Genomic DNA, 27,208 nt, shown 5'->3' with positions numbered 1-27,208 from the left:
TGTTTGTGTGTATGCACACGTGAGTGCATGTGTTAAAATACACATGACACAGATTTGCCATTTGAACCATTTTAAGGGTACAGTTTGTTGGCATCAAGCACATCCACGTGGTCATGTGGCTGCCACCACCATCCGTCTCCAGAACTGTTTTCATCTTGTAAACCTGAAACTTTACCCTCAGGCAGTAACTCCCCGTCCTTCCCCTCTCCTAGGCCCTGATGGTTGCCTTTTGACTGACTTCTCGTCTCTGTGAATTGACTACTTTAGGTACTCATAAGGGACATAATACACATCTGTCTTGTTGTGTCTGGCTCCTCTCACTTAGCAGAATGTCTTTAGGGTTCATCTATGTGCCAACATTTCATTCCTTTTAAAAGTTTTTAAAATTTTTTTGTTCCTTTTAATTGCACATGACAATAGAGTCTCTTTTGACATATTATTCAGTCTTGGAGTATATCTTATTCTAATTTGTACCCAGTCATGTGGATGTACGTGACGTTGAGACTCACTGTGGTGTGTTCATATGTACATAGGAAAGTTATATCATATTCATTCCACTGTTTTTCCTGTTTCTACCCCTGCTCCCTTCCCTTTATTCCTGTTTGTCTAAACCACTGAACTTCTCTTCTTCATAATTCACAATAGCCAAACTATGGAACCAACCTATGTGCCCATCAACAGATGAATGGATAAAGAGAATATGGTTTATATACACAGTGGAATATTACCCAGCCATAAAGAAGAATGGGCATTTATGACATTCACCAATAAATAGATGGATTCACCAGTAAATTGCGAATCCATCTATTTATTGGTTGTGCTAAGTGAAATAAGCTAATCCCAAAAAAACAAAGATCAAAGGTTCTCTCTGAAATGTGGATGCTCACACAACAAGGTTGGGGGGGGAGAGTAGAAGTTCATTCCTTATTAAAGTTAATTCTCTTCTACTGGATGCATATTCTGTATTTTGCTAATCTATTAATTTGTTGGTGGACATATGGGTTCTTTGTCTAATGTGAATAATGCTACTATGAAAACAGGTGTACAAGTATCTGTTTGCATCCTTGCTTTCAATTATTTTGGGGTAGATACTCAGAAGTGAAATCGCTGGATTACATGGTAATTATGCATTGACCTTTTTGAGGAGCCCCCATACCATTTTCCATAGCGGCTGCACCTTTCACTTTCCCACTGTCAATGGTCTCTCACATCCTCACCAAGGCTTGTTTCTTCCTGTTTTGTTTTCTAACAGTCCTCCTAGTGGGTGTGATGTGATATTTCATTGTGGTTTTCATTGCACTCTAGAGGCATGTGCCCATTAAAAATTATGTGGCCTCAGTTTGTTTTAATGATGGCCATTCTGTGATGAGAATCCTGTTTTAATATTTCTTATTTTCCTGAGACATGATAGAACTAGAATTTTATGTGAAATCTCTAGATGTTTAAATCTTAGCAAATAATTTTTTTCTTTTCTTATGTGGCAAAATAGACAATTATAGTTAAGTAAATGAGGCCAGATGCCTCCTGGGGACCATAATTCTCCCTTTGTCTTGGTAACTGTGGTCACTACTTTTGTCCTGTGCACAGGGCACTGACATCTCACTTCAAGAGTGGGGTGGAGAATAGTCATCAGGCATGAATGAGGTTAGTATTTACTGCAGTCACTTAACATGGAAGCCCAGGAGTGGGCCTGGCACCTCTTTCCTCCTGTGTCTGGCCAGCTGCCAGGTCCCATGGATTCCTGTGCCTTCCAGCTTCCTATCTGCATCCTTCTCTTACACACAGTGCTACCAACATGGAGCCTGTGCTTCCATCCTTCTCCATACTTCTTCCTGCCAGAGTAATTTTTCCAAAATACAATCTGCTGAAGTCACTCTTTTGCTTAAAAATATTTTGATGATCCAGTAAATTACTGTGCTGGAAGCTCTGCTCTGCCTTACAGATCCACTCTCCACCCTTCCCCAGCCTGTGCTGCACACCCTCCTACCCCCGGGTTGCTGACCTGTATGAATAGCATCCGTGGTCTCTCTGCCCTCTGTTTTCTGGTTGGACTTGGCTAATGGTGACATTGCAGGCGACTGGAGAGGAGGAAAGAGGTGGGTTTATTTCCCCAGCTGTCTGTGGGCTGCTGGGCACTGTGATTCTTGACCAAAGTCCGTAGCTTCTCACAGGCAGCCGATTCCCACAGCTGAGGCTGCCTTCACCCGACCCAGCGTGCAGGTCCCCAGCACGTCTTGGCAGCCATACAGCCCCGGGGAGCTGCACCCTATGAAACTCCTAACTCAGTAGTGTGTCCTTAAAACTCCAAACAGGACTTAGCAAACATGTTTATATTTGGGGAATAATTGAGAAATATGGTGTGCCTGGAGTTTGAGATAGAATGCGAGCAAGGAGCTGGGAGAAATGGAGTTGGGGAGGGAGGTAGAGAAAGCCTCCAGGTGTGGCACATGTGTCCTGAGCAATTGAGCAATCAGTGAAGGATTTATAGCTGGTAAAATAATTGGGAACACATGGGCTAGGAAAGGGTAGACCAAATTCTAGGGGCATTGGCTCTCAGGGTAATGAGTTTTGAAGGAAAATATATGTGTGTGTGTGTGTGTGTGTGTGTGTGTGTGTGTGTGTGTGTGTGTATCTCAAAAAAGATGTCTAATCTTTTTTGGGCTGGAAAAGTGAGGGGTAAGGGGTCAGAATGTGGAGCAGTTCTCAGTGGTACCTAGCACCCAGCTGTAGATATGTTGGTATTTGACAGTCCTGCTTGAACTGAATTGCTGAGTCTGTATGACAGCTTGAGTGACATTTTTATGTCATTTACCCAGTTCATATTTTAAATTTTTTGTTGTTCAAGATCTGAAGGTAGTATTAACCCGAAAGAATGTATTTACTGTTAACAAAATCTAAGTCATTTGAGATCCCCTTAAATAACCTTTGTGGGAACATTGGAATGAACCTTTATTTGATGTCTGGGAAGTAATATCCCAGTGGAACTCATTTTATTTGGGGTTGTTTTTAATATAGAGCTGTTAATATAGCATTTCCAATAAGTGACCTTATATGTGAAATCTGCGTTTAATTAGTCATGTTTTAGCAAGACTGGGAGAACTGTACTGTTCATTATAAGTCATAGATTTAAGGACTTGTCAGGAAAATGTTTTATGATTTGATTTATGCCTTGGGATCCAAGAAGGGCAAGCAGTGCTTGAGTCTCTATGAGATTGTGAACACACTCCTACAATATTCTTGGCTTTTACCAAGTCCTATTATATAATGAGTAAACAATATCTTTTTTTTTTGAATTTTTCATCCAAAATATTCCCTAGCTAGAACTTTACTTAGGAAAATATGATTTCCTAAGAGATCTTTAAGCCTGATAATATTAGCCAAACAACACACAGTGCATATTGTTTCTTTGGGTGTGTTTTATAGTTTTCCCTTTAGTGTTTTACTTTCCCCCTTTAAAATAGAAGAACTTATCCTGAGTGTCTCATTGCACAAACTAGACATATTCATTCTTTAACATTAAGAAATAGAGATGAGCAAATAAATAGAACCTTGCATGTAACCCGTGCTATGGGAGATGATGGGGTGCCGATGGTTCTAGCAGAATTGGTGTGCCCTGGGGAAAACCAGTGTCCCCGCTCTCTTAACCAGTGCTCCAGGAATGGCTCTGTTTGCAGTATCTCCTCACCCTGGGTCCCTTGTGTCTGTTGCTCTAGGCAAATGAGGATTGACACTGCCTCACTCTGTCCTTTTACCTCTCTCTTGCTGCTGCTCACTGGTTTGAGAGCTACTTGAGGGCCAGTTTCATGCTTGTCCTCCTAGGACATCAAGCACAGAGCCTCCAACTTTGGTGCATGTTTGTGTGAGAAAATGAGCAAATGCGTCTCAGTCCACGAGTGTCGGTCAGGAATGTGCATTCCTCATGAAATAACCTAGATAAAATGAAATGCTTTAGGAAACCAGGAGTACAGCTCTGCTTACAGTAAGGGTGGGGAGAGTCCAAGACTTCATTGAGATATAGAAAGTATGTTGAGGTCCAGCGGATCACAGCAGCAGATGTGTTTGATCCATGATGCAAAAGGCTAACTGCGAGTGATGATGGGTTGGCTGCTGCATTTGACTGGATTCCTGGTGGCGAGAGGGAAGTGGAGAAAACACCAGTCAGTGGGGGAAACAGAGGTCCATGAGGAAAAGAGGATTTGTCTAAGGCAAATCAGAAAGAGGTTCTGCTTGGGCTCTGGAACATGTGGTTCTTGAAATCATGGTGGATCACCTAGGAAGTGGGGATGGGAATATTCACCTCCAGGGCTTGTGGAGAAGGTGAGAGAGAAGGCAGGAGAAGTGCTGGCATGTAGGACTCACTCCATACAAAAGAAGAAGCTGCCTCACAATTCTGGGTTTCCCCCCAGGCCTTACCATGGGGTCTAGACTCAGGCAGGGACATAGATTTGGATGAAGTCAGACTTGGATTGGGTTTGGAAACAATTAACCTTATCAAGTAACATTAAATTAAATTTAATTTAAATAATTACTTGACAATGTGGAAAAGGAGGAACTGTGAATGAGGTACCCAACTGATAAACACAGAAGTTGCTTGAGGTCAAAGATGTGGCCATGGGGCCGGTACTTTGGCTATATTTTATTGTCACTGGATGTCTGGGCTGGGGCTGGCCACGTGAGGCTGCTCCATACCTCTTCTCTCGGGAGGCTGGCCACCACTACCTTGCAGCCTGAGAATGTTGACTTCCCCCCTGCCTGGTCCAATTCCTCCTCACAGCAGATTTCTACTCTCCCTGCCTCCTGCCATTTGACCGCAGTGATTGGTATTGTTTCATATTTTTATTGTAACATTAAACTGTGTTCACAGATTCCAAGTCTGATTAGTTGGCTGCTTACGTGACTTTATGGTCTGCTTACTATTTTTTTTAAAAAAAGTAGAAAAATGTGTTAATGGAATTCTGTAAGATTAGGGAGCTATGTCCAGCACGTTTATCGGGTGAACACATGGACGCTGCAAAACTGCAGAGTGGCTCACAGATGGGTGATGGGATCAGGGCTGAAGCAGACCTCAACAGGCTGGTATCTTGGGCCAAAACCAACAAAAGGAAATTCAGTAGTGATTAATGTTAAGTCTTGCATAAGCACAAATGGAACAGAGCTGGCTCTACCGTCCTCCCCGTGAAAAAAACAACAACATTATTTTGAATAAGAACAACGCTTGCGGACATTTATGAGACATTCGCCACCTACATTTATTGAGATGCTGTGTGATTTATTTTGTATGATATTTGCTTTAAATCCTGTTTGTCAATGGTGATCATCTCATTTAATAGATGAGTTTTAGAAAGCCTAAGAAATGTGTCCAGATTCAAACAGCTTTTAACCATTATGTGATATTGCCTCCATAGTGAATTCCAATAAAAAGTGTGGCTGAAAAAGAAAGGAATGAAGAAAGAAGGAAAGAAGGCGAGAAGAGAGGGAGGAAGGGGAGAAGGAAAGAGGAGCTAAGGCTTAGGTTCCATGAAAAGAAACATGGACCAGAGAGACAATGTGTGGTCTCTGTTTCTCTTAGCTGCAGTGTTGTATTCTGGACATTGCATTTTTATTTCTATTTGCTTACTTATTTATTTACTTATACATACATACATACATACATATTAGGGATTGAACCCAGCTGTGCTTAACCACTAAGCCACATCCCAGCCCTTTATATTTTTTATTTTGAGACAGGATCTCACTAAGTTACTTATGGCCTCACTAAGTTGCTGAGGCTGGCCTCAAACTTGTGATCCTCCTATTTCAGCCTCTCCTGTCTCCGGGATTACAGATGTGGGCCACTGTGCCTGGCCTGGACATTACATTTTTGGCTCAAAAATTTGCAAATATAAATGTGTGCAGAGATTGAACACAGTCATGAAAGAGCAAGGCAAGTGGAAGGCAGTAGATCTGGGAGGCTCCAAGAAGGATTCTGCTGCAGAGGAGGCTCACAGCCCACTGCCCATCACTCTAGAGAAATGGAAGATCCAGGGTAGCAATTTCTTTCTGTTGTAAGGAACACACACACACACACACACATGTGTGTTTTAGGAAGCAACTCTGGTGGTGCTTCATTCTGCTTCAGCAGAGGTTTTTAATTTTTTTTCTTATTTTTTTTTGAATGCTTATTATAATTATGCTGCTAGGATCAAAGGGAAGAGAGAACTAGGTAGAAATCAGGGACTTAATTGCCACTCTGTGGATAAAGAAAAATACAAGAAAAGACCTGCAGGGAGTGGCATGGGGGTTTCCAAGCAAAATCCAACCATCTTCATGGCCAAGGAGATGAGAAAACTTTGAAGTCTCCTCTTGAGATGCTGTTTTCTCTCCATTTTCTTGGAGTGGGAGAGCACCCAATTGATCCAATCAGAGAAACCAAATGCTTGTATTTTATAACATAGCTATTTTAATTATTTTAGAATCAAGAATTTTTTTTGTAAATAAAGGTGGAGAAGTCATGGAAATAAACGTGATTCTAAGTATAAACTGAACCGATGGGATAGTGGGAATAAAAACACAATGATATTGCAACCAACTGTCAGCTTTCCCTTAAAAATATATTTGATGATGTTTTTCAACTTTTCACATTCCACCTATCCATCTATCGAGCGGCAAAAAATCAGTTTCAGCTGTGTATATTTTAGACATTTACCTAAATGATTTGGACTTACCTCACCTAAATGTCCAGATGAATGTATTAAACTGCTTATTGTATTTTTTATGAATTAAAACTTTATGTTCTCTATTATGTTATAGGCAGAGCACAGTCATGTTTGGTGACATTTAAGGGTAGAAAACTGAACTGAACAGTGGTCTAATTAGAACAGTAAATAGCATGGGTTTAATTAGCCCCTGGTCCCGATGACAGATTTGATCAGTCGCCAGATATTTATCCTTTCCTTTCCCTTGACTGTTCCTGAAATACTGCCTCGTGTAGGACTGCCCACTGTGCTCTGGATAGGTAGCTTGGCAAGAAGCCATGAAACCTGGGGACCTGTGAGACCGGAGTGAAAATTATTGGAAAACGCCCTCTTTGCTCCCAGTCATTATTTCTTCATTTCAGTTTTGAAGGTTCTCTCTACAGATCCCTCTAATTTAATTTTTATTTTTTGGTTGGATGAGGTAACTTGCCTAAGGGCTTAAGGAAACCTGGGCAATATCTAGTTGGGTCACATGCTGCCGTTTATGACTTGCCTCACAGCTTCCTTTATAAACGTTGCCTTTCTCCAGCTTAGAACCTACCTGTTAAACTCTGGTTGACTTGAACTTTTCCGTGTATACCAGTAGGATGTGTTTTTTTGTTTGTTTGTTTCTTTGCTTACTAGTTTTAATTAAGGTATTATGTGTTTTGTTTTAAAAAGATTGCATAAAATAACAGAAACAAAAACAAAATAAAAGAGGTTAAAATTCGCTCAAAGCCCTCTCTCCTAGAGGTGATCCCATAACATTTTGTTTAAATTTTCACTCCTTTCTCTATGCATGTACAAGTTCACCTGAATTAAAAATGATATAGGCCAGGCATGGTGGTACATTCCTATAGTCCTAGTGACTCAGAGGCTGAGGCAGGAGGATGGCAAAAATTTGAGGCCAGACTCAGCAATTTAGCAACACCCTCAGTAACTTAATGAGATCCTGTTTCAAATTAAAAAATAAACAAAACTGGGGATGTAGCTCAGAGGTAAAGTATCAAGTCATGATTTCTTCAATTCATTTTTGAAGGTCCTTTTTACAGATCTCTCATTTAATTCTTTTTGTACCACCCCCCTCCAAAAGAAAGATGCAGCATATATTTATTTTTATCTAGTGATTTCGTTTTGCCCTAAACACATATTTTTATTATTTATTTGATACTGGAGGTTGAACTGAGGGATACTTAACCACTGAGCCACATCCCCAGTCCTTTCTATTTTTTATTTTGAGACAAGGTCTGGCTAAATTATTGAGACTGTCCTCCAACTAGGGATCCTCCTGCTTCAGCCTCCCCAATTGCTGGGATTACACATAGTTTTAAAAAGAAATTTCAAACAACAATTAGAAATTAATTAGCTGGCATCCAAAATAGCACCATCTGGTTTTATCAAATTCACCGTTTTGTCATATTTTGTCATAAGTTGCTTTGGTCCTTCTAAGTTGCTGAGGCTGGCCTCAAATTTGTGATCCTTCTGCCTCTCCAGCCTCCTGAGTTACTGGGATTATAGGCCTGGTTTTTGATAATAGGAGAAAAAGAGACATTCAGTTGTGATTCTGCCCAGCAGATTGGCTCCTCATCCCACCTCCAGTATTCTTAGAGGCCATCTGATGTGAGGCCTTGTAGCCCACATAGTTACATTTTCTACTTGATTTTTAGAGTGTATATTCATAGACCACTACCATCTTCTGAAGTTGAAGAGATAGAAAATACTTTGTGTTTAAATTTTAATGTAATTAAACCTATCAGTCTTTCCCTTTATAGTTTCTTCCTTTGTTAACATATCTAGGACAGTCTTTCTTATGCTAACTCTATATTGGATGCTCTCCCACTCCAAGAAAATAGAGAGAAAACAACAAGACTCTTAATCTATAATTTTATGGTTTTACTATTTATAATATAAATTTCCACTATGTCTGGAATTAATTTTGGTATATTTTATGAAGAAGATATCTATGGTTTTTAAGAATCCATTTGTCACATTGGTTTTGTGTTCTTATACTCTACTCTTATTCTTGGGTCTGTTTTTGGACTCTTACTAAATTTTAATAGCTCAGATTGCTTATTGCTACATCAGTTCTATGCTCTTTTAATTGAGGCCGTTTCTTCTCATGCCCTTATTTTAATCTTTTTAATTGCAGTTAAAAAAAACTCATAGCATGAGACCTAATTTCTTAAGAAATTTTGAAGTGCATTGTTAACTACAAGCACAATGTTGTGCAGCAGATCTCCACAACTGTTTAATTTTGTGTGACTGAAACTTCATAACCATGCAAACCTAACTCCTCCTTTCTCCCTCCTGAGTCCCTTGAAGCTTGCCATTCTACCTTCTGCTGCAGTGAGGTGGACTACTTTAGAAAACTCAGGGAGGTAAAATTATGCAGCATTTGGCCTTCTGTGACTTGTTTCACTTAGTGTAATGTCCTCAAGGTTCATCCATGTTGTAGCATGTGACAAGATTTCCCTTTTATGGCACCATAATATTCCATTGTACATATGAATATAGCACCCTTTGTGTATCCATTCATCTACTGATGGATACCTGGGTTGCTTCCACCTCTTTGCTATTGTGAACAATGATTACAATAAACATGGCTTTGCATGTATCTTTTAGGAGTCCTGATTTTAATTCTTTTAGATAGACATCTGGAAATGGAATTGATTGCTTGGTTATTTGGTGATTCCATCTTTCTTCCCCCCGCTTTGTTTATATATATATATATATATATATATATATATATATATATATATATATATAATCCCATAGATAAGCTTTTCCAAAACTTTCCCTCTTAGGATTTTGATTGGAGTTGCTACAAATTTATAGATTAATTTGGAGAGAATTAGCACTTTACAGTATTGAGTCTACCCATTCAGGACTGTAGTTGTCTCTTCATTTATTCACATCGGATTTAGTTTTCCTAGTAAAGTTTTATAACTTTATTTAAGTAATAGGCTTCATTTCTTATCTCTATATTTTCCCCTTGTAACTAACTCCTCTTCTTCTTGCTTCCCTAGAGTATCCTGACATAAGTCAATGGTGGTAAGTCCCAGAGACAAACCAAATATACACAAAATTGACCTTCCCTATTTTCTTGGACTCCTAAGCTTTATAACTTAGCTATGCTCATCTATCTGACTTTGTTTTCTTGAGGTGGAACCTCTCTCTAGGAAAGTTCCAGAAATCCTCATGCAGAAGTATTCCTTGGGGGTTACCATTAGTTTGTCTGACAGGCAGGCGAGTCAGAATTTCAGTGGGGAGCACTTCTTAGGTTCAAGGTGGGACCCTGCTATGTAAAAAAAAAATATATATATATATATATATATATATATATATATAAAATTTAGAAAAACAATAGATTGATATTTAGGCAATTATTTAAATTTAGAAATGGTAAAATTTCATACTTCAAACTGAGCTTAGAAACCATCTGAACAAAGGCTTCTTAAGGTTGAAAGACTTGCATGTACCAGCTAGCTTCTGTACAAACCTTTCTTGTGTGATTTTTTTAAAAATGCAGCCATTCTAAAGCAAAGCATTTTTAGGCAACTTTGGTCTCTGAGAGCAATCTAGAAGAAGAATCTAGAAAAAACTGGGGGAACTATGGGATATTTCTACCACATGTGTCTGTAACGCCTTATGTGTGTTTCACATCTAGACCTCAAGAAACGCTCGCTCTGATGAAGACAAAGATGGCAACTGGGATGCCTGGGGCGACTGGAGCGACTGCTCCCGCACCTGTGGGGGCGGAGCCTCCTATTCTCTGCGGAGGTGTTTGACAGGAAGGTCAGTGGTGGCTCGACCTGCCCTGTGTGGGGGCGTGTTGGTGCCTCTGGAGCGCTGGGGACCGGCAACCCTTGACTTGGGTTTGGTATGTACTGAGGTAGTGGTTGAAAACATCTGCTAGGTCGAAATATCAGTCAACCTCGGGTTACCATGTTTAATAAGGGACTAGTTTTCAAGTGTATGGTCACATACTCAAACCAGACAGTCCTCCCAGGAGTCCGAGGCACCAGGCACCTGGGCTTTGAGGAAGAGAAGGCTTGCCACATTACATCACTGAGATTTGAGGTAAGATGGTATGTTTTTTGGGTTCCACCCTTGAGTGGCTTCGATTTTAATTCATTTCTGATTCATTTGCCCTGAGCAAACCATTGATTAAGAAGGTAATGCAAATTTCTGTTTCCACATCTTAGATATGTTAAATAACATGTGTAAAATGTAAGATCAGTTCATTAATAAAACGCATAAGCCTGTACCTCTCGATTTTTGAGACAATTTGAGATATTTCCTCAGAGGACAGTTTAAATCCCAGCTAATTTCCCTTAGCTCTTAGGAAAGACAAAGCCCCAGGTTGATGAAGCTGGATGTGCTGGTCCTGGACAAAAGAAGACTCCAAGGTTTCGGCAGCCATTCTTCAGATTTAAGATGTTGTCAGGTGAAAGAGTAAATTGTTTATCACTGATTAGTCTCGAGGTATAGAGCAGACATTTAGGCCCTCGTTTAGATTTCAACAAGACTACTGTTTTACGACCAAGTATGTCCTCTAGTCTCCTTAATCCTTCAATAAATGGTTATCGAACTGAACCCGATGAACTTTCTCAATGAAATTTAGTCCTTCCTCTAGGTCTCTGGCTCCAGACCCTCTTTCTACCCCTGTTACATGTAAGGAGTTTAACAATTCATGAATTCAACTAATGCAGATCCTGTCCACGTGGTTCTTACAGTCCAGGGAGACAAATAGCAAAGAAGCCTCAAATTATACATAATGAAAATTTATGTCTTGGGATGACAAAGCAGTTTGTGTGCTTCCTCATGTTTTCACAGTGGTGAGGAAGTAAAGGCCCTGCTGTTCTAGGTGAGCAATGCTGTATAGAAGCACAATGGTGCAATAGTGGGATGTACTTATCCTGCTGAGGCCTGCCAAGGGAGGGCCACGCACCTGTGGACCAGAGGAGCAGGAGATTCCTAGGTTGAGCATAAGTTCCTTCTGACTGCTGGGAAGTGTTCAGCTAGAAATTAAAGTAGGGAAGGTAGGACTTTGGTGCCTTTTAACCTCCCAAGTCTGGAGAATATGAATAATTTGCAACTAAACAATAGGGTTATAGTGGAAAGGAGTGGGGTTTGTTTGCATTTGTCTTTGTTGAGTTTTTTTTTTTATATTATATACTTGTCTTTGTTTTAAAAAGAAGAATTTAGAGGAATACATTAAGGGCTATGAATGATCATATTCATCCTCTTATCGTTCAACCAAAATACTTACATGTTTATTTATTATTTGATCATTTTTTGAAATGATGTTGACTGTGCTTGAAACATCCTTTTGCCAAGTGTCATGTCGTAGAATGTGTGTGAATTCATGCCTTCTCTCTCCCAGGTGGGCTGTGCTACTGATGGAAACGCTGTGGATAAGGAAGGGCCAATCGCACAGCTTCTTGTCTTTTCTGCACCTATTCAGAAAGGAAGATTTGGTCAGAAGGAGAGGGAAGGGGCTGGATTTTACCATTGTGAGCAAGCACGGGTGTGCTCTGGTTTGGCAGGTGTTTAAAGCTGGCTACTGTGAGCACTTGGATGGATTTTTCTAAGATGCTGCCCCTGCCCTCCCAAATCTCTTGGGATCTCTTGCCTCCAGTTCCCTTGACTTACGCTGTTCTAAACACTTTGTCTTGGCAATACTACTCTTTCCTGAGCTTCTGGCCAGGTAGGCATATTCTGCTTATTTACCTGTATCCACCCTTGGTGGCTGCTCTGGTGAGTTCCTGAGACAACTCCACACTGACTCTTTCTTGCATATGGCCCACCCATCTCTGGAGCACAAGAAACCCACATGCACACATTGCTAAACACACTGTCGAAGTTCAGGGAGCCAGCACAGACGCGCTTACTCTGCTTACAAGGGCTGCTGCAGCTGGTTTCTCAGCTATCAAGTTTCTCAGGTGTGAATTATACACCAATAGTCTGCAGGGGAAACATATTTGAGCCATGTCCCTGAAGTTTTTTCCTCTTGGTTTGGAGTTAGCAGAGTCATCCCTTCTGCTCTGGATGGGGCAGGGTGAGGCTCACAACATAACTTTCTCAATGAAATCTCCACAAGTCCTTCCTCTAGGTCTCCAGCTCCAAGTCTTCTTTCTACTCTTTGATGTGGGTAAGGACTTTAACACTTGTGAATCCTTTCTGCATGGTTCATTCAGTCTAGCAAGAAAGATGATAAACAAAAGGAAGCTTCCAATTACATAGAGTTAAAAATTGTGTCAAGTGGGGGGATTAGGTGGTAAGGGAAGCCCTCTGTTCAGGGCTACCCTGATTTCTCAGGGAGGCCTTTCTGATTCCAATCACTGAGAAATGATTTACTGTTGAGAGAAGGTCACTCATGTGAAGAGGTGAGTTCTAGGACCCTGCCCCCACCCCCAATCAGATATTGGGATCAGCACATGCAAAGGCCTTGGAGCACGAAAGGAAAGGTTTTTATGCTTGGAGAACAGCATATGAGAAAGTAGTGCAAGTATGTTGAAGAAGAAGGCTGATTTGTAGGCAAATGTAAAGAGCCTTACTCAGAAAAAAAAATCATTTTAATTTTCACTTCACATATTTCATTCACATCCATCTTTTCTGTTATCCCTCTCCTGAAGAATTCTAAATGGTCCTGAGCTGCACTAGCTGATCTCTGGCGAAGAACTCAAGGAGCAGGCTGGAATCTCGTTTTCTGACCTCCTGCTAGTGTCGTTTGCCTCTTTCCTGTGTTCCAGCTCCTGTTTCCTGATCACCTCTCTTCCTTTCTCTTAGTTCCTGCTTGTTTTTATGGAGTACATTCTCCAGGAACTTCCTAGTATGTGACAATGTCTTTCCCCTTAAATTTGGATGATGATTTTTCCAAGTGTGTGATTATGCAGGAATAATTTTCCCTGAGAAATTTAAGGACATTGCTGCTAACACCAAGTGGTGTTTATTGAGAAATCTGACAGCATTCAGAATCTCTATACTTTTTTTCTTCTTCTCTAGATACATATGAAAGTGTTTGTCTGCCCCCAGTGTTCTGAAATGTCATACTATCGTGCCTTGGTGTGGGTCCATTTTTATCCACGGTATCTGGCACTTAATGGACCCTTTACTATGAAAACTCACTCCCTTCAGTTTTGAATTATTTATTGGATGATTTATTCTTTGCTTTCCTCTATTTTTGTTGTTGTTGAAACTCAAATTATTTGAACATTAGCTCTTCAAATTTTCTTGTTGTCCATTTGCCATGCTTTCTGGGAGATCAACCTACACTTATTTTCAAACTATTTTACTAAATATTTCCTACTAAGTATTCTCTCTATTTTTTTTTTCTGAGATAATTTCTTTTCCTTGAATTTTTAAAAATTGGGGTCTGTCCCTGCCTGATTCTTTTTTTAATCTCTGAGGACACAAATTCCAGGTGGGGAGCCACAGAGCCATAGAGGTTTCTTTTCATCTTATAGTCTTAGTTCCTTCCAAATTGCTGTTTTCTGGCTTGTTCGTTTATTTATTTATTTATTTATTTATTTAAACATTTCTTGATTCACATTCGAGACTTTTCTGTGACTTCTGGTGACCCTTGTTTGTTCTTCTTTTAAGAAAAAGCACTGTGAGCTGAATTGGAAAGAGATGTGCTGGTCCGTCTCGCTGTCTGATGATGTCTCTGGGTTTGGTTTGGGACTACTCTGATTTCTCAGGGAGGCTCTTCTGATTCCAACATGTAGGAACCAAGGGGGCAGAAAGCGGGGACCTTGGCATTAAATATCTGAATTTATGTTTAGCCCCGGTTCTCAGTGTATTACTCTGGCCCTTCATTGTAGTTAGTTCTCTCAGTCCAGAGACTTCTGTTTTATCCACTTCAGAGGATAGCACCGTCTTTGGTTGAAGCAAGAGAGGGTGGTTGGGGCCTCGCTGCTCCACACACAGACTTCCCACCAGTTCTGCTGGTTTTGACCCCAAGTTTACCCCACTTCAGATGTGTCTTCTGTATTACTTCTGGAGCTTTTTGTGCGTCTACAGAACAAATGGAGTTTCTTTTAGAAACTTCCCCATGTCTCTCACATGACTTACCTTTTGTGGTCTGTGGAGTCCAAAAACATCCTTAGTATGAAATAGATAATTTAAATACCTCCACAACTTTTACGGAAATTGAATTTGCAATAAATAAAAACCCTCTTCTATTCTAAATGATCTCCAGTCCCAGACGGTTTCACTGGCAAATTCTACCAAGCATTTAAAGAAAAATTTACAAAAATTTTCATACAATCTCTTCCAGAAAATAGAAGAGGAGGAGAACATTTCCCAATTCACTTTATGAATCTGGTATGACTTTAATACTGAGACCAGAGAAAGGCTATACAAAATAGGAAAACTGAAGACTGATATATCTTGTGAATATGCATGTAAGGATTATTAATAAAATACTATCAAATAGCCTTCAGAAATAAAAGGAATTGTATACCATGACCAAGTGGGTTTATTCTAGGAATGTAAAGCTAGTTCAATATCTAAAGTTAGTCAGTGTAATCCAGCCAATTTAAGAATGAAGAAGAAAAAAATCATAGGCCCATATCAGCTGATGCAAAAAAGCATTTGACAAAATTAAATTTATGAAGAACAACTCTCAGAAAAACAGGAACAGAGGGGAACTTCCTAAGCTTGACAACACCTAAAAACTTACAGCTAGCATTATAGTTATACTTAATGGTGAAAGACTCAGTATTTTCCCCCTTAAATCAGGAACAATGCATAGTATCTTCTCCCACCAACAGAATGCTGAAAGTTCTGCCCTGAGTAATTAAGTCAAGAAAGGAAAATAAGTAAAACTGTCTTTGTGGATGACATTTTTGACAACATAGAATATCCTAAGTAATCTACAAAGTAACTTCTAGAATGTAAAAGTAATTCAGAAAGGTCCTGGATATAGAATAAACATACAAAAAAAATCTGTTGTATTTCTCTTACTAATGATGAACTTTGACACCAAAATAAAAAGTACATCACCTTTTATAATCACTCTAAAATGTTAAATATGTAGGTTTAAATCTGTATGAACATGTACAGGACTTCGAGGTGCTAATGAACGAAACTGAAGGAAACTCTGAATAAATGGAGATATATAACTTGTTCATTGGTTGTGAGACGCAATCCAGTGAATTTAACAGTTCTTCCCAAATTGACTTATAGGCTGAATGCAATTTCTCTTAAAATACCATCAAGATGTCTTTTGTAGGTGTGAGCAAGAATATTCTGAAATTTATATGGGAAGGCAGAGACCTTAGAATATCTTTGAAAAGAAAAAAAAGAATCGCTTATTTTATATTAGGACTTATTATGTATCTATAGTAACCAAAAGTGGTATTGGCAAGAGGACAAATGCATAGATCAGTGAGAGAAAATATTTGCAAAGTGCGTATCTGACTAAAGACTACTATGCATATTAAGAACCCTTTGAAATTAACAAGTGAAAATCAAACTAGTAATTAGGAAATGAATAAAAGTCATGAACCCATATTTTACCAAAGAGGACACGCAGAAGGCAAGTGAGCACATGAAAAGATGGCCATCATTACTAGCTATTAAAGAAGCACAAACTAAAACAATAGTGAGATACCATTACAATCCTATTAGACTGCCTAAGAAAAGAAGAAAGAAGAGTTGAGTACATGAAATGCTGGCAAGGATACAGAGAAACTAGATCACTTATGCACAGGTGGCTGGAATGCAAATTGGTACAGCCACTGGAAAATGGGTAGTTTCTTAAAAAATAAATGCAACTGTCAGATAAGTCAGGGCTTGTAATCCTGGGCATTCATCCCAAAGAAATGAAAACATAGGTTCACATAATTAATGTGTATAAATGTTTATAGAAACTTTATTCATAATAGCCAAATAGTGAAAGCAACCCAGATGCCTTTCATTGGGTGATAGTTAAACTGTGGTACATCCATGCCATGGAGTACTACACAGCATGAAAAGGAACCATTGACACACAAAGAACCTGGATAACTCTCCAGAGAGTTAGGATGAGGTTAATAAAAGCTAGTCTCCAAAAGTTGAATTCTATGATTCTGCTTATATAATACTCTTGAAATGACACAAATTATAGGAATGAAAAACATATTAGTAGTTGCCAAGTGGTAAGGAGAGCATTGGGTGGAGGGAAGAGGCTACAGCTACAAAAGCAGCTTGAAGGAACCTCATGATGAAGCAATTGTATATACTTTAACTGTATCTGATAATTCTTTCCATTGTTTCTTGCAAGAGCACAAGATTTATAATTATTTTAATATAAGAGATTTTTATGTAATAAAAACCCTCAGAAATTCTAGGCAAAGTAGGACATAAATCTATTTAATAGTAAAGTTGAACCTACAAGAAATTAAGGAAAGTCCACAGAGTCAAAAACTAAAGAGGAAACTGAAGGCCAGACCAGCAAGTGCATAACTACTTCCTTGCCTGCCCTGGCAATGGAAATGGGGTTTGATGGTCTCTTGAACCCAGGCTATTAAGTTTTAATTCCTTCTTAATCCAGCAGATCAAATTTTGAGTGTATGTGAAGCACAGCAGCGTGGAACTCCAGCCCCAACATAAAGGAGGGACCCCCATATGCATACTAAACAGATGGACCAGGAAAAAAGTATCATTCTACCAGCATAAAGAACTTAAATATTTTAGTTCTTAATTCTTATTAGAAATAAATTTTCCACTTTAGAACAATGGAACTGTTCTCCCAAGAGTTTGAGGTACAATTATATTGACCTGTCTGTATGTATGTGTTAAATATGTTGAATGTTATCTATCTCACATGACCATGGAAGCTTTGAGATAACAATATTAACATGAAATGTGATCTTGTAACTGTGATGAGTGGCAGTAGTGGGCAGATCTAGAGAGACAGACTACCAAGTCAGGCTGCCTGAAGATTTCTATTGATGGAGCCATGCTTATGATAAGTTTGCAATCCTAAAATAGATAACAGGCAAGGAATTATTTGCATAAGTAAGCACTAGTAGGTACAGCAGTGAGGATTCAAGGGAGAAAAGTCATCCAGTTAACTGTATTGATATATTGATGATTTTTATCATTTGATAAAAATGAATGCTTACTCACAACTGAAAAGAAAAATCTTGGGAAACCGGCAATAGAGGTGTACTCAATGTATAGTCAGTATTATCCTTCCTAGTAAAATGTAACTCTATTTTCTTTAATACTAGGTATGAATAAAAGAGAAATACTGGGGAATTATATGGGCCAAATTATATTGTTATATCATGTGCATGTAAGAATAAAAAGAATGCCTGTCATTGTTTTTATTCATTACTGAGGATCCTAGTCAGTGTAATAAGGCAAGGAAAAAAATAGAAAGTATTATGATTGGAAAAGAAGAAATAACTAACTGTATAGATACTACCTGATTATGTGGATAGAAAATCCAAGAATTCCTATAATACTAATAAAATAGTTCATTGAAGATTACTGGGAACAATATTAATGCACAAATAACTGTGTTCTTACACTACCAAAAACTAAATAGAGGGCTAGGGATGTAGCTCAGTGGTAAAGTGCTTACCTCGCATGTGCAAGGCCCTGGGTTCCACCCCCAGCACTGAAAACAACAAATAATTAGAAATCAAAATTTCAAAAGGTAACATTTATACCACTAAAAAATGTAAAGTGCTTTGTGATAGATTAAATGAAAAGTGTGCAAAGTCTTTAGGGAAGATTTTAAAAACTCAACTAAATAAATGGAGAGAGATAACATAAACACAAATAGGAAATCTCAACATCATAAAAGGCTGACTTCCCCTAATTTAATCTTTAAATGGGGTATAATTCCAATTATAATGGAATTATAAAGATAATTAAAAACAATTTTGAAAAAGACAAAAATAGGAAACTTGTACAGACATTAAAAAAATTTAAGTTTATTTGTAATAGTGGTATGAGGACAAATATATCAAAGTAAGAGTCCAGAAATACAAATATGTATCAAGGAGTTTGAAATATATAGAAGATATCATCATAAATCAGTAAAGGAAGATAAATATTCAGTTCAGGGGTCTCAGATATGACTATTGAAATTCAAAAGAAACTACTAAAATGTTTTGGTCCATGTAAAGAATAAATTCCAAGTGGATTAAAGTCTACTTATAAAAAATAAATTTTGAAAATATTTAGGAAAAAAAACAGAAGAAAATCTCTGGGTAGTGAAATATTCCTTTACTAAGATAGAAAGATCTTAAATAGTTATAAAGGAAAATATTGATAAGTTCAAGCGCAGTAAACACTTCTTATAAAGACTACTATAACCTTAAGGAAAGACATAGAGGCAGAGAAAATCTTGACAATGTATATAATCTGTAAAGAATTTCTGCATCTGAAATATTTAAATAACTTCTATATACCAATGAAACAAAAGCAAAAACAAACTAGTAGAAAAACAGGCAAAGGGTTTAATCCAGAAATTTATAGAAAGGGAACCTGCATAGTCAAAAACAAGTGAAAATATTAATGTCACCATCAAAAATATGGCAAAATAATAGGAAATGAAATATGCTGATTTTTCAGGCTTGGAAAGACATTAAAAGTTTGAAAAGCTAAATATTGTCTAGTTTCCAAAAATGAAAACTTTTCTGCACTAGTTATCAGAAAGTGGTTTGTCCATATTAGAGAGCCATTTGAGAGTATCCTCAATAGCAAAGATATAATGCTCACAACGTAGGTCCCAGAGAAACTTGTGCAAATTGGCTAAGATGATGATGCTCATTGTGCAACTATAGGTATTTTAAAATTTGGAACCAACTTAAATTTTCAACATTGAGGAAAGTCCATTGATAAATAAAAAAAATAGATAATAAATTGTAGTACTTTTATAAATTGGATTTATATACAGTCATAAAAATGAATTAAAAGTTACACATGTCAACATTTAAAAATAGAGTTCAAATAAGCAAAATAAATAAATAAATAAATAAAAATCAAGCTGCAGAAGGCCATGAACGCAAAGTCACATTTAAAGTTGAGCTGAAAAATCAAAGCTGTGAAATTATAAATGATATGATGACATTTTCTCAGTTGTCTCTTTTATTTCTGGAATACTGCTTGCCTACATTTTTCATTTTTTAGGCACTTATATCATGTTCTAATCTTAACCTGTATTCTGAAGTTTGCTTTTAGGCTTGAGGAATTCCACATTTGCCTTCTATCTGAGCTCATCTAATTTAAACAAATATACGAAGCTGGAAAACATATTAAATGCCCCCACCCCAGAAAAGAAAAACATGCAGAACTGGATATATAACTTTATATAAAACTAAATGAGAGAATACTATGTCCTGTGGTATTTATAGTGAGATAAGCGGATGGCAGTTTAAGTCCTTTTGCCAACTTGGTTCCTGGCTTGGGGCCAGACCTGGAGCATATCCACTATGTTTCAGAAATAGGGAGGGTAACTCCATTTTCCTGCATAAAAACAAAATTAGCTTTATTGAACAGGAGGGTAGAAGTGTGCTAGAGCTTCATCGTCCCTAACCCACCCCCATGTTAGACATGTTCACCGTGATTTTGGAAGTACTCAGATTTTCTAGAAGGAAACCTACTTCCTTTGGAAGGCTTATCAGGCCTCTTTATCCTTGAGCAGCCATAGAGACCCATTAAATCTTCATAAATATTGAGCGCTTGTGGTCAGTTTTTCTTGGAAGTGGGATATGGAGGTGATTGCATACAAAGCCAAACAAAAAGTCATCCCAGGCTTTAGAAAGCATTCTGGTGCCTTCTGTCTTATCAGTGTGCTCCGTTAAATTCATGACTTAGGGACAGGGATGAATGTAGCTATTTTGCTCATTTATTTCTTTGTGGATAAAGTCATTTCAGAATTTTATTACATTTAAATGCTCAAGTCGGTTCTATTATGCCGCAAACCATACACCAGCCAGAATGTCTCTTTCGCTTGCAGAAATGTGTAACTTGATATTCTCCTCAAGTGCCAACCATGGGAAACACAGGTTTAACTTAACTACTATTTTAAAAAATTAATATATTTTTATTCTTCAAAACACATGCTTCTCAGTCTTTATGACACTAGTATTTGAGTCAATATATCACCAAGTGAATATAATAAATTATAGTGCTATGAACTCTAGGGAAATTTTATTAATGTTTTTAATGTATCCTCACGGAATCAACATATGTTTTTTATATATTCATAAATTTATGAATTCAAAAGTCTTCAGTTTCAGGGTGCTATGAATGTTGTAATGGATAAAAAATACATAATTTTAAAATGATGTTCTTGAATTTTCATATACTCCTGATAACCATTAGCTCTTGCATATAGTAATTAGAATGATATTAAAAACTTGCAAGTAATATTTCTGTAGCTTAGTTGATTCAGGCCAAAGGAATTATTTCCAGAATAAGCTGGCAGGTTCCTGCTTGGGGAATTAGGACTCCAATGTCCTTAACTTTAAAATAACTTGCATTTCATTTTATGCCTGTTTCATAAAGTAGTCATTCATTTTCTTACTGAATTGTAAGCAAACTGTGCCCTGTCAGTAAAGGCCAGTCAGTGGGTTCACTGTGTTAGGTTGGACAAAGGGAAATAGAATATTAAGAATGGTGGCCCTGTGGTTGGGTTGTTAAAAAAAAACCTTACTATTGACTTGTAATAATATGCTGGGAGATAATGGCTGCATCTTCCTGTCTGCCTCCTAGTACCTAGTAGATTCACTATAAGGTGTTAGAGAAGGAAGGCATCCAAAATGGTGCTTTGCATTTTGAGATTTCATGAAATAAAATACTTTCTTTCCCATGTCACTTTGATGCAGTTGTACTGGGATTTGGAGTGAGGATGTACTTATCATTTTGGTTTAGATTTTCAGGCTCAAAAATCAAGATGCAAGCTAGTGACTCTAGGATAGTAGCTTAAAATCAAGACACAGCAGGTATCTGTGGGGTATATAGACCATGCATGGGTGGGTGGTCTACATAGCTGTCCTGAGGCATAGCCATTAGATACCTTTGATGGATATGTTTTCCCTTCATTTTCAGTTTCTTTCTTTAAAATATAGTTTTTTTAAAAAAATTAAATAACTAAAATTAAGCAAATGCAGCTCAAAAATTATTCCCGAAGTTCTGAAACACTTTTAAAGAAAATGCCATTCTTTGTATGTTTCCACAATTTTTGTATCCCAGTATTATTAATCAATTCAAATACTATCTTTAATTGTGTCTAATTTGGCTTCCCCCTTTAAATTGGAATTACAAATGTTTTAGGACTGTAATCAATGTGGTACAAAACGCTTTCAGTTATTACAGGAAGTAATAGGATCTATTAGCAGTTTTCCTCAATTGGGGTGTTTCCAAAATAAGTCAAGTAACTTAGATTACCCTTTCACTTTTCATGTTATTTATTTTCTTCTTTTCTCCACACATGAACAGTAGAATGAGATACATTTCCTGAGTGTATGAGCTTGTCCACAGGCACAGCTGCTGTTCCCAGCAGAATGGAGTCATTTCCCTTTGACAAGGAGACTTCTTCACCGGTTTTCCTGCCAGCCTCCCACTTTGGTGCACCTTGAGTGTTTAAAATTTGATGTAGTATCATTAAGATTTTAATAAATCTCAGAAAAGTATACCTAGGACAAGCCAAAACATGGAAATATACAGTTACAAAATATGAAGACTTTGTCAATCCACTTGTCATAATCTGAGAAGGTGGGAGTTTGAGAAGGAGCAGCTAATTGGACCTGACTGTCTTCAGGTTGAGACATTTAACTACCACTAGGGCAGTGCTTTTGGAGTCAGCCATGTTGCTGTTTAATTCACTCCCAAACCTCTCTCCCAAACCAATTAGGATTGCATATCCCCAAAACACAAGCCATGAGGACACTAAAGGGAACATGTTTCAAGTGGGACAAAATGTAAAGTGAGGAGATATGAATTGTCAATGGACAGGGCAAGTGTGAGGACTGCAAAGGCAGAAAAGTGAAAATCAGAACCAAAAAGTATCGAACACCATGAATTACAAAATAACCACTACAGGGAAATAAAATCAGGCACGAGGAAGTATATCTATCTATTTCTTGGAAACACAAGAAAAGGCACAAGGAATTAAACATAAGTGAGAGAAAATCATGCAAAGATGATAAAGAAAACAAATGTCAAGAGGGAGCTCACTTCAGAATTACAGATAATTCTGGAAAAAAAGAGCAATCATTGAAAATCAGAGCCTGGGAATAAAAGTACATTTTTATTAAACTTTAGTGAAGAAATAGCTTTATGAATATGCATTGAGAAATTCCTATTTATTTTAAAGCATATTGATTTTTGGTAATGAAGTATTTGATTCAAAAGGACTTTCAGTCAAAATGGATGGAAAGAATCATAATTAGATATATCCTGAATATAACTTTTACTTTAAATGCAAACAAAACAAAGTAAATCAAAACAAAAGGAAACTATAAGCTTCCAGGCAGAAAAATAAAGCACATGTGCAGAAAGAATAAAAATCAGATTGCTTTGGAAGCCACAGTGTCAGTGGTCAGCACAGCATGCCTACAGTGTTGATGGAAAGAATCATATAAATTGAATATCATATCTTGCTGAATTTTCTTTTCTATGTGAAATGAAGGGTTCATTAATATACCAGCCACATATACTTCTTGAGAAAGCAACCAATTAAATAATACTCAGCCAACCAATAGTTTAAAGCTCAGATATTAGAAAAATTTCAAAGGGACTAAAATTTGTCATCCATTTCTAGGAATATATTCTAAGTAGGAACAAAAACAGGAACATAAAGATGTTTAGCAAAGCATCTTTATATTACATAAACAAGAGCAGACTCAGTAATCTCACTTCTAGGTATTTACCCAAGAGAATTGAAAGCTTATGTTCACACAAAACCTGTATGTGAATGTTTTTAGCAGTTTTTTTCATAATTGCCCCAAACTGGAAACAACTCAAATATGTAGATAGGGAATAAAAACTTGGGCATGCATTCAACAGAATAATACTTAGCATTTAAAAAAGTTGCAAACTACTGATATACAATTTTAAATGTATTGTGCTAAAAAAGAATCCTTCTTGAAAAGCTACACACGATAGCTTCCTATTGATTCAATTGATATCACATCCTGCAAGAGTCTTGATGTTGGGGTCAGAAAACAAATCAGTGATTGCCAGGAACTGAGTGGGGAGAGATGGACCACGAAGGGGTGACATGAGGCATCTTTAAAAATGACAGCACTGTTCCAAATATTGATCGTGGTAGTGGTTCCTATACAGCATGGGTTTGTCAAATCTCATAAAACTATATAACTTCCAAAAGTGAGTTTTACTGTGTGTAAATTGTAAAAGAAGGAAACAAAGAAGTAATACCATTATAAAAGGTAGTATCTGTTCAATGTGAATATTCTTAACACGTATTGAACTATATACACTTAAGATGGTGAATTTTATGTTATTTGTGTTTTACCACAATTCAGAAATTTTAATTCAAAACTAACAAAATGAAGTCTGTATAATGGATGGTTATGTAATCATTGAAGGAATTTTCCCTAAGCATTATCAGTATTTATAATATTAGATTAAAACCAATCCAAAGCTGAATTCACAGTATAATTTTCAACTCTGCAAATAAATCATGATGGAAATGCTGGAAGATTAAATTCCAAAAATATTGAGAATAAAGATCTTTGTTGAAGTGATTTGGGATGAATGATCTTCCACCTTGAGACTTTTTTTTTTTTCTTTTTGGTACCAGGGATTGAAATTGGGAGCACGTGACCACTGAGCCACATCCCCAGCCCTAATTTGTATTTTATTTAGAGACAGGGTCTCACTGAGTTGCTTAATGCCTTGCTTTTGCTGAGACTGGCTTTAAACTTGAGCTGATAGGATTATAGGCGTGTGCCACTCTGCCTGGCTACCTTGAGACTACTTGGTACTGTGTTGGTCAGTTTTGCATCACTGTGACCAAAATACCTGATAAAAACACCATAGTGGAAGGAAAGTTTATTTTAGCTCATGGTTTCAGAGGTTTAGTCCATGGTTGGCTGACTGTTGCTCTGGACCCAGGGTGAGGAGAAGCATCATGGTGGAAGGTTATAGCAGAGAAAAGCTACTTAGGTCATAGCCACAGGGAAGCTACAGGTGCTTCAGGGAAGATGAACCCATCTAGGACTTCTCCAGCCATAGCCCACCTGCCCACAGTTACCACCCAGTCAGTCCATTCCAAGTAGGATGGACAAATAAGGTTACAATTCTCATAATCCAATAATTTCACCTTGAATATTCCTCTATTAATAGAGTACTTTTTTGGAGACACCTCATACTCAAACCATAATAGGTACATTACTTTTTACCTGTTCCATTTATAATCAGTAAAAATATAATCATCAGAAAGTACATGCAGAAAGTATATTGCTGACTCTATCAATCACTTCATGTAGATTCAAGATTCACTTTTTAAATATTTCTGTTCTCACAGGACTAAATATTTTAAAAAGCCACAGTGTTAGGCAATTTTGTCATTGTGTAAACAGCATAGAATGCATTTACACAAGCAAACATGAGTACGAAGTCACTAGACATTATAATCTTATGGGACCACCTTTATTTATATAGTCTGTTGCTGACAAAAAAATGCCATTATGTGACAAAGTCATTATTTTCTCTTGTTTGTTTTCTTTTTTCCTTTAGGAATTGTGAAGGACAGAACATTCGTTACAAGACATGTAGCAATCATGTAAGTCCTATAATCAGAACATATAATCCCCCAAATATTATAACTCTTAAGTTATAATATTATAATATGTGTTGTTAAAAACTAATGATCTCTCAATAACCTTTGTAGAAAATTTGAATATTTCTTTAGTTGGCAACAACTTTTGTATATCCAGCATCTTTTCCACTTATATGCCCTTTTATGTCATTTCAAGGTCATGATCTAATTTGGTCAGTATTTAATAATTTCTGAATTTATAGAAACCAGTACAAAATACCTTAGGCTCCTTCAAATTCAAAGTGCTTCACAAGGTCTCTGCCTTATAGGAAAGTGAAATATGGGAATGAGGGGACTGAGGCTGAGTTGGGTAAATTATTTTCTGAAGATCACACAGGAAGGGTACAGACCTGAACTGGTCTAGTGTTGTTTTTGCCATTGCAAACCACCTGTTGTGTCCACTGCAAAGTATGTTCAGGTGACTCATCAGAAAACCACACACAAGTTTAGATAACCATACTCTCATTTTACATCAGTCAACATTAAAAGAAATTAGAATATTTTTCTTTACAAATATAAAAATGCAAAGTAAACATCAGAAGGAACAGATCTTGTTTTCCACTCAGAGTATTTCCTTTTGGTGACACATACCTAAATCAAAATAACAAGAATTTAAAGGGAGTTATGAGAATTTGGAGAGATCATCTGAATGAGATTTATATTTTTCTTAAGCTTTGTTAGATGACAAAGTAATATTCTAGACAATAGTAACTAAAGTATGGTAGCTTGTTTTTTTGTTGTTGTTTGTTTGTTTGTTTGTTTTAATACTAGGCATTGAATCCAGGGACGTTTACCACTGAGCCACATCTCCAGCCGTTTTTGCTTTTTATTTTGAGACAGGGTCTCACTGAGTTGCTTAGGACCTTGCTAAATTGCTTAGGCTGGCCTCCAACCTGTGATTCTTCTGTCTTACCCTCCTAAGTCACTGGGATTATAGGTGTCTACAATCACATCCAGTGCATGGTAGTTTTTAAGAGATAAACCTTGGAGTTGCTGAGGTAATAGAAGAAAGAATATTTTAAGATACTCTTGTAGAAACTCCAACATCTGGAACAGTAGCACAGACCTTCTGCATATTCAGTTATCAAGGGACAAGGGTCAGGAAAGAATAGGGAACAAATTCTGAGAGGCAACTGAAGAGAAGTTGGAGAAATGAAGGCCTCCTTCCATACCAGTTGGTCTCCTACTCCCACATCTCTGGGTGGATCTTAGCCCAGGAAAGGTCCTGCTTAAGGAGCACAGACTCTGGCTGCTGTATTTCAGAATTCTGCCCACTGCAGCAGAATACACTAAAAACATTAGGTTCCAGGCACTCAAGGAAAGATCAGATGCTCTTTTGGTTCGTTTTGAAGTCTGGTGCTATAGGGACATGCATTCAGAGAGCACAAGGAAATTCCATCCCCAACCTGCAGGAGACCATGCCTCAAACAGCAGGAGTAGGAGGCTCCACCAGGGCTCTGGGACCACACTGCCCTCCCCAGCAGGCTTCGGTTCAGTGGCTCTCCCAGGTTCATTCTATCAGGGGAGATGGGGCTTTGGACTCAGGCTGAAAGATTAAGGAACAGAACATACCTGTATGCAGGACTCTGGATCCCAGATGACAGCCATCTTCAGACATAAACCTCAGCATATATCCTTACAACCAAGTCCCGGGTAAAGAATTATCCTTATCACAGGTATATCAGAGCAAATGGAAAATTTC

General features: G+C 37.7%; 1 protein-coding gene and 1 long non-coding RNA gene across 2 annotated transcripts in view; one reads left to right on the top strand and one right to left on the bottom strand.

The window, feature by feature from the left end:
* Adamtsl3 (ADAMTS like 3) overlaps positions 1–27,208 on the top strand; it is a 320,152-nt gene that overhangs the window by 81,140 nt on the left and 211,804 nt on the right. The window contains exons 4-5 of the mRNA XM_005320199.5: positions 10,381–10,508; positions 25,425–25,470. Coding sequence (XP_005320256.1) covers positions 10,381–10,508; positions 25,425–25,470 — 174 coding nt within the window. The remainder of the gene's footprint in view (positions 1–10,380; positions 10,509–25,424; positions 25,471–27,208) is intronic.
* LOC144377995 (uncharacterized) lies at positions 1,877–27,208 on the bottom strand. Its single transcript, XR_013439382.1, has 3 exons — positions 27,079–27,208; positions 11,986–12,172; positions 1,877–4,125 (listed from the first exon to the last, which is right to left on the bottom strand). It is a non-coding gene; the product is annotated as an uncharacterized LOC144377995 (long non-coding RNA).

This window comes from Ictidomys tridecemlineatus, chromosome 5, assembly GCF_052094955.1.
Source record: "Ictidomys tridecemlineatus isolate mIctTri1 chromosome 5, mIctTri1.hap1, whole genome shotgun sequence".
Classification (NCBI taxonomy): Eukaryota; Metazoa; Chordata; class Mammalia; order Rodentia; family Sciuridae; genus Ictidomys; species Ictidomys tridecemlineatus.
This window is presented reverse-complemented; position numbering and strand designations above follow the sequence as displayed.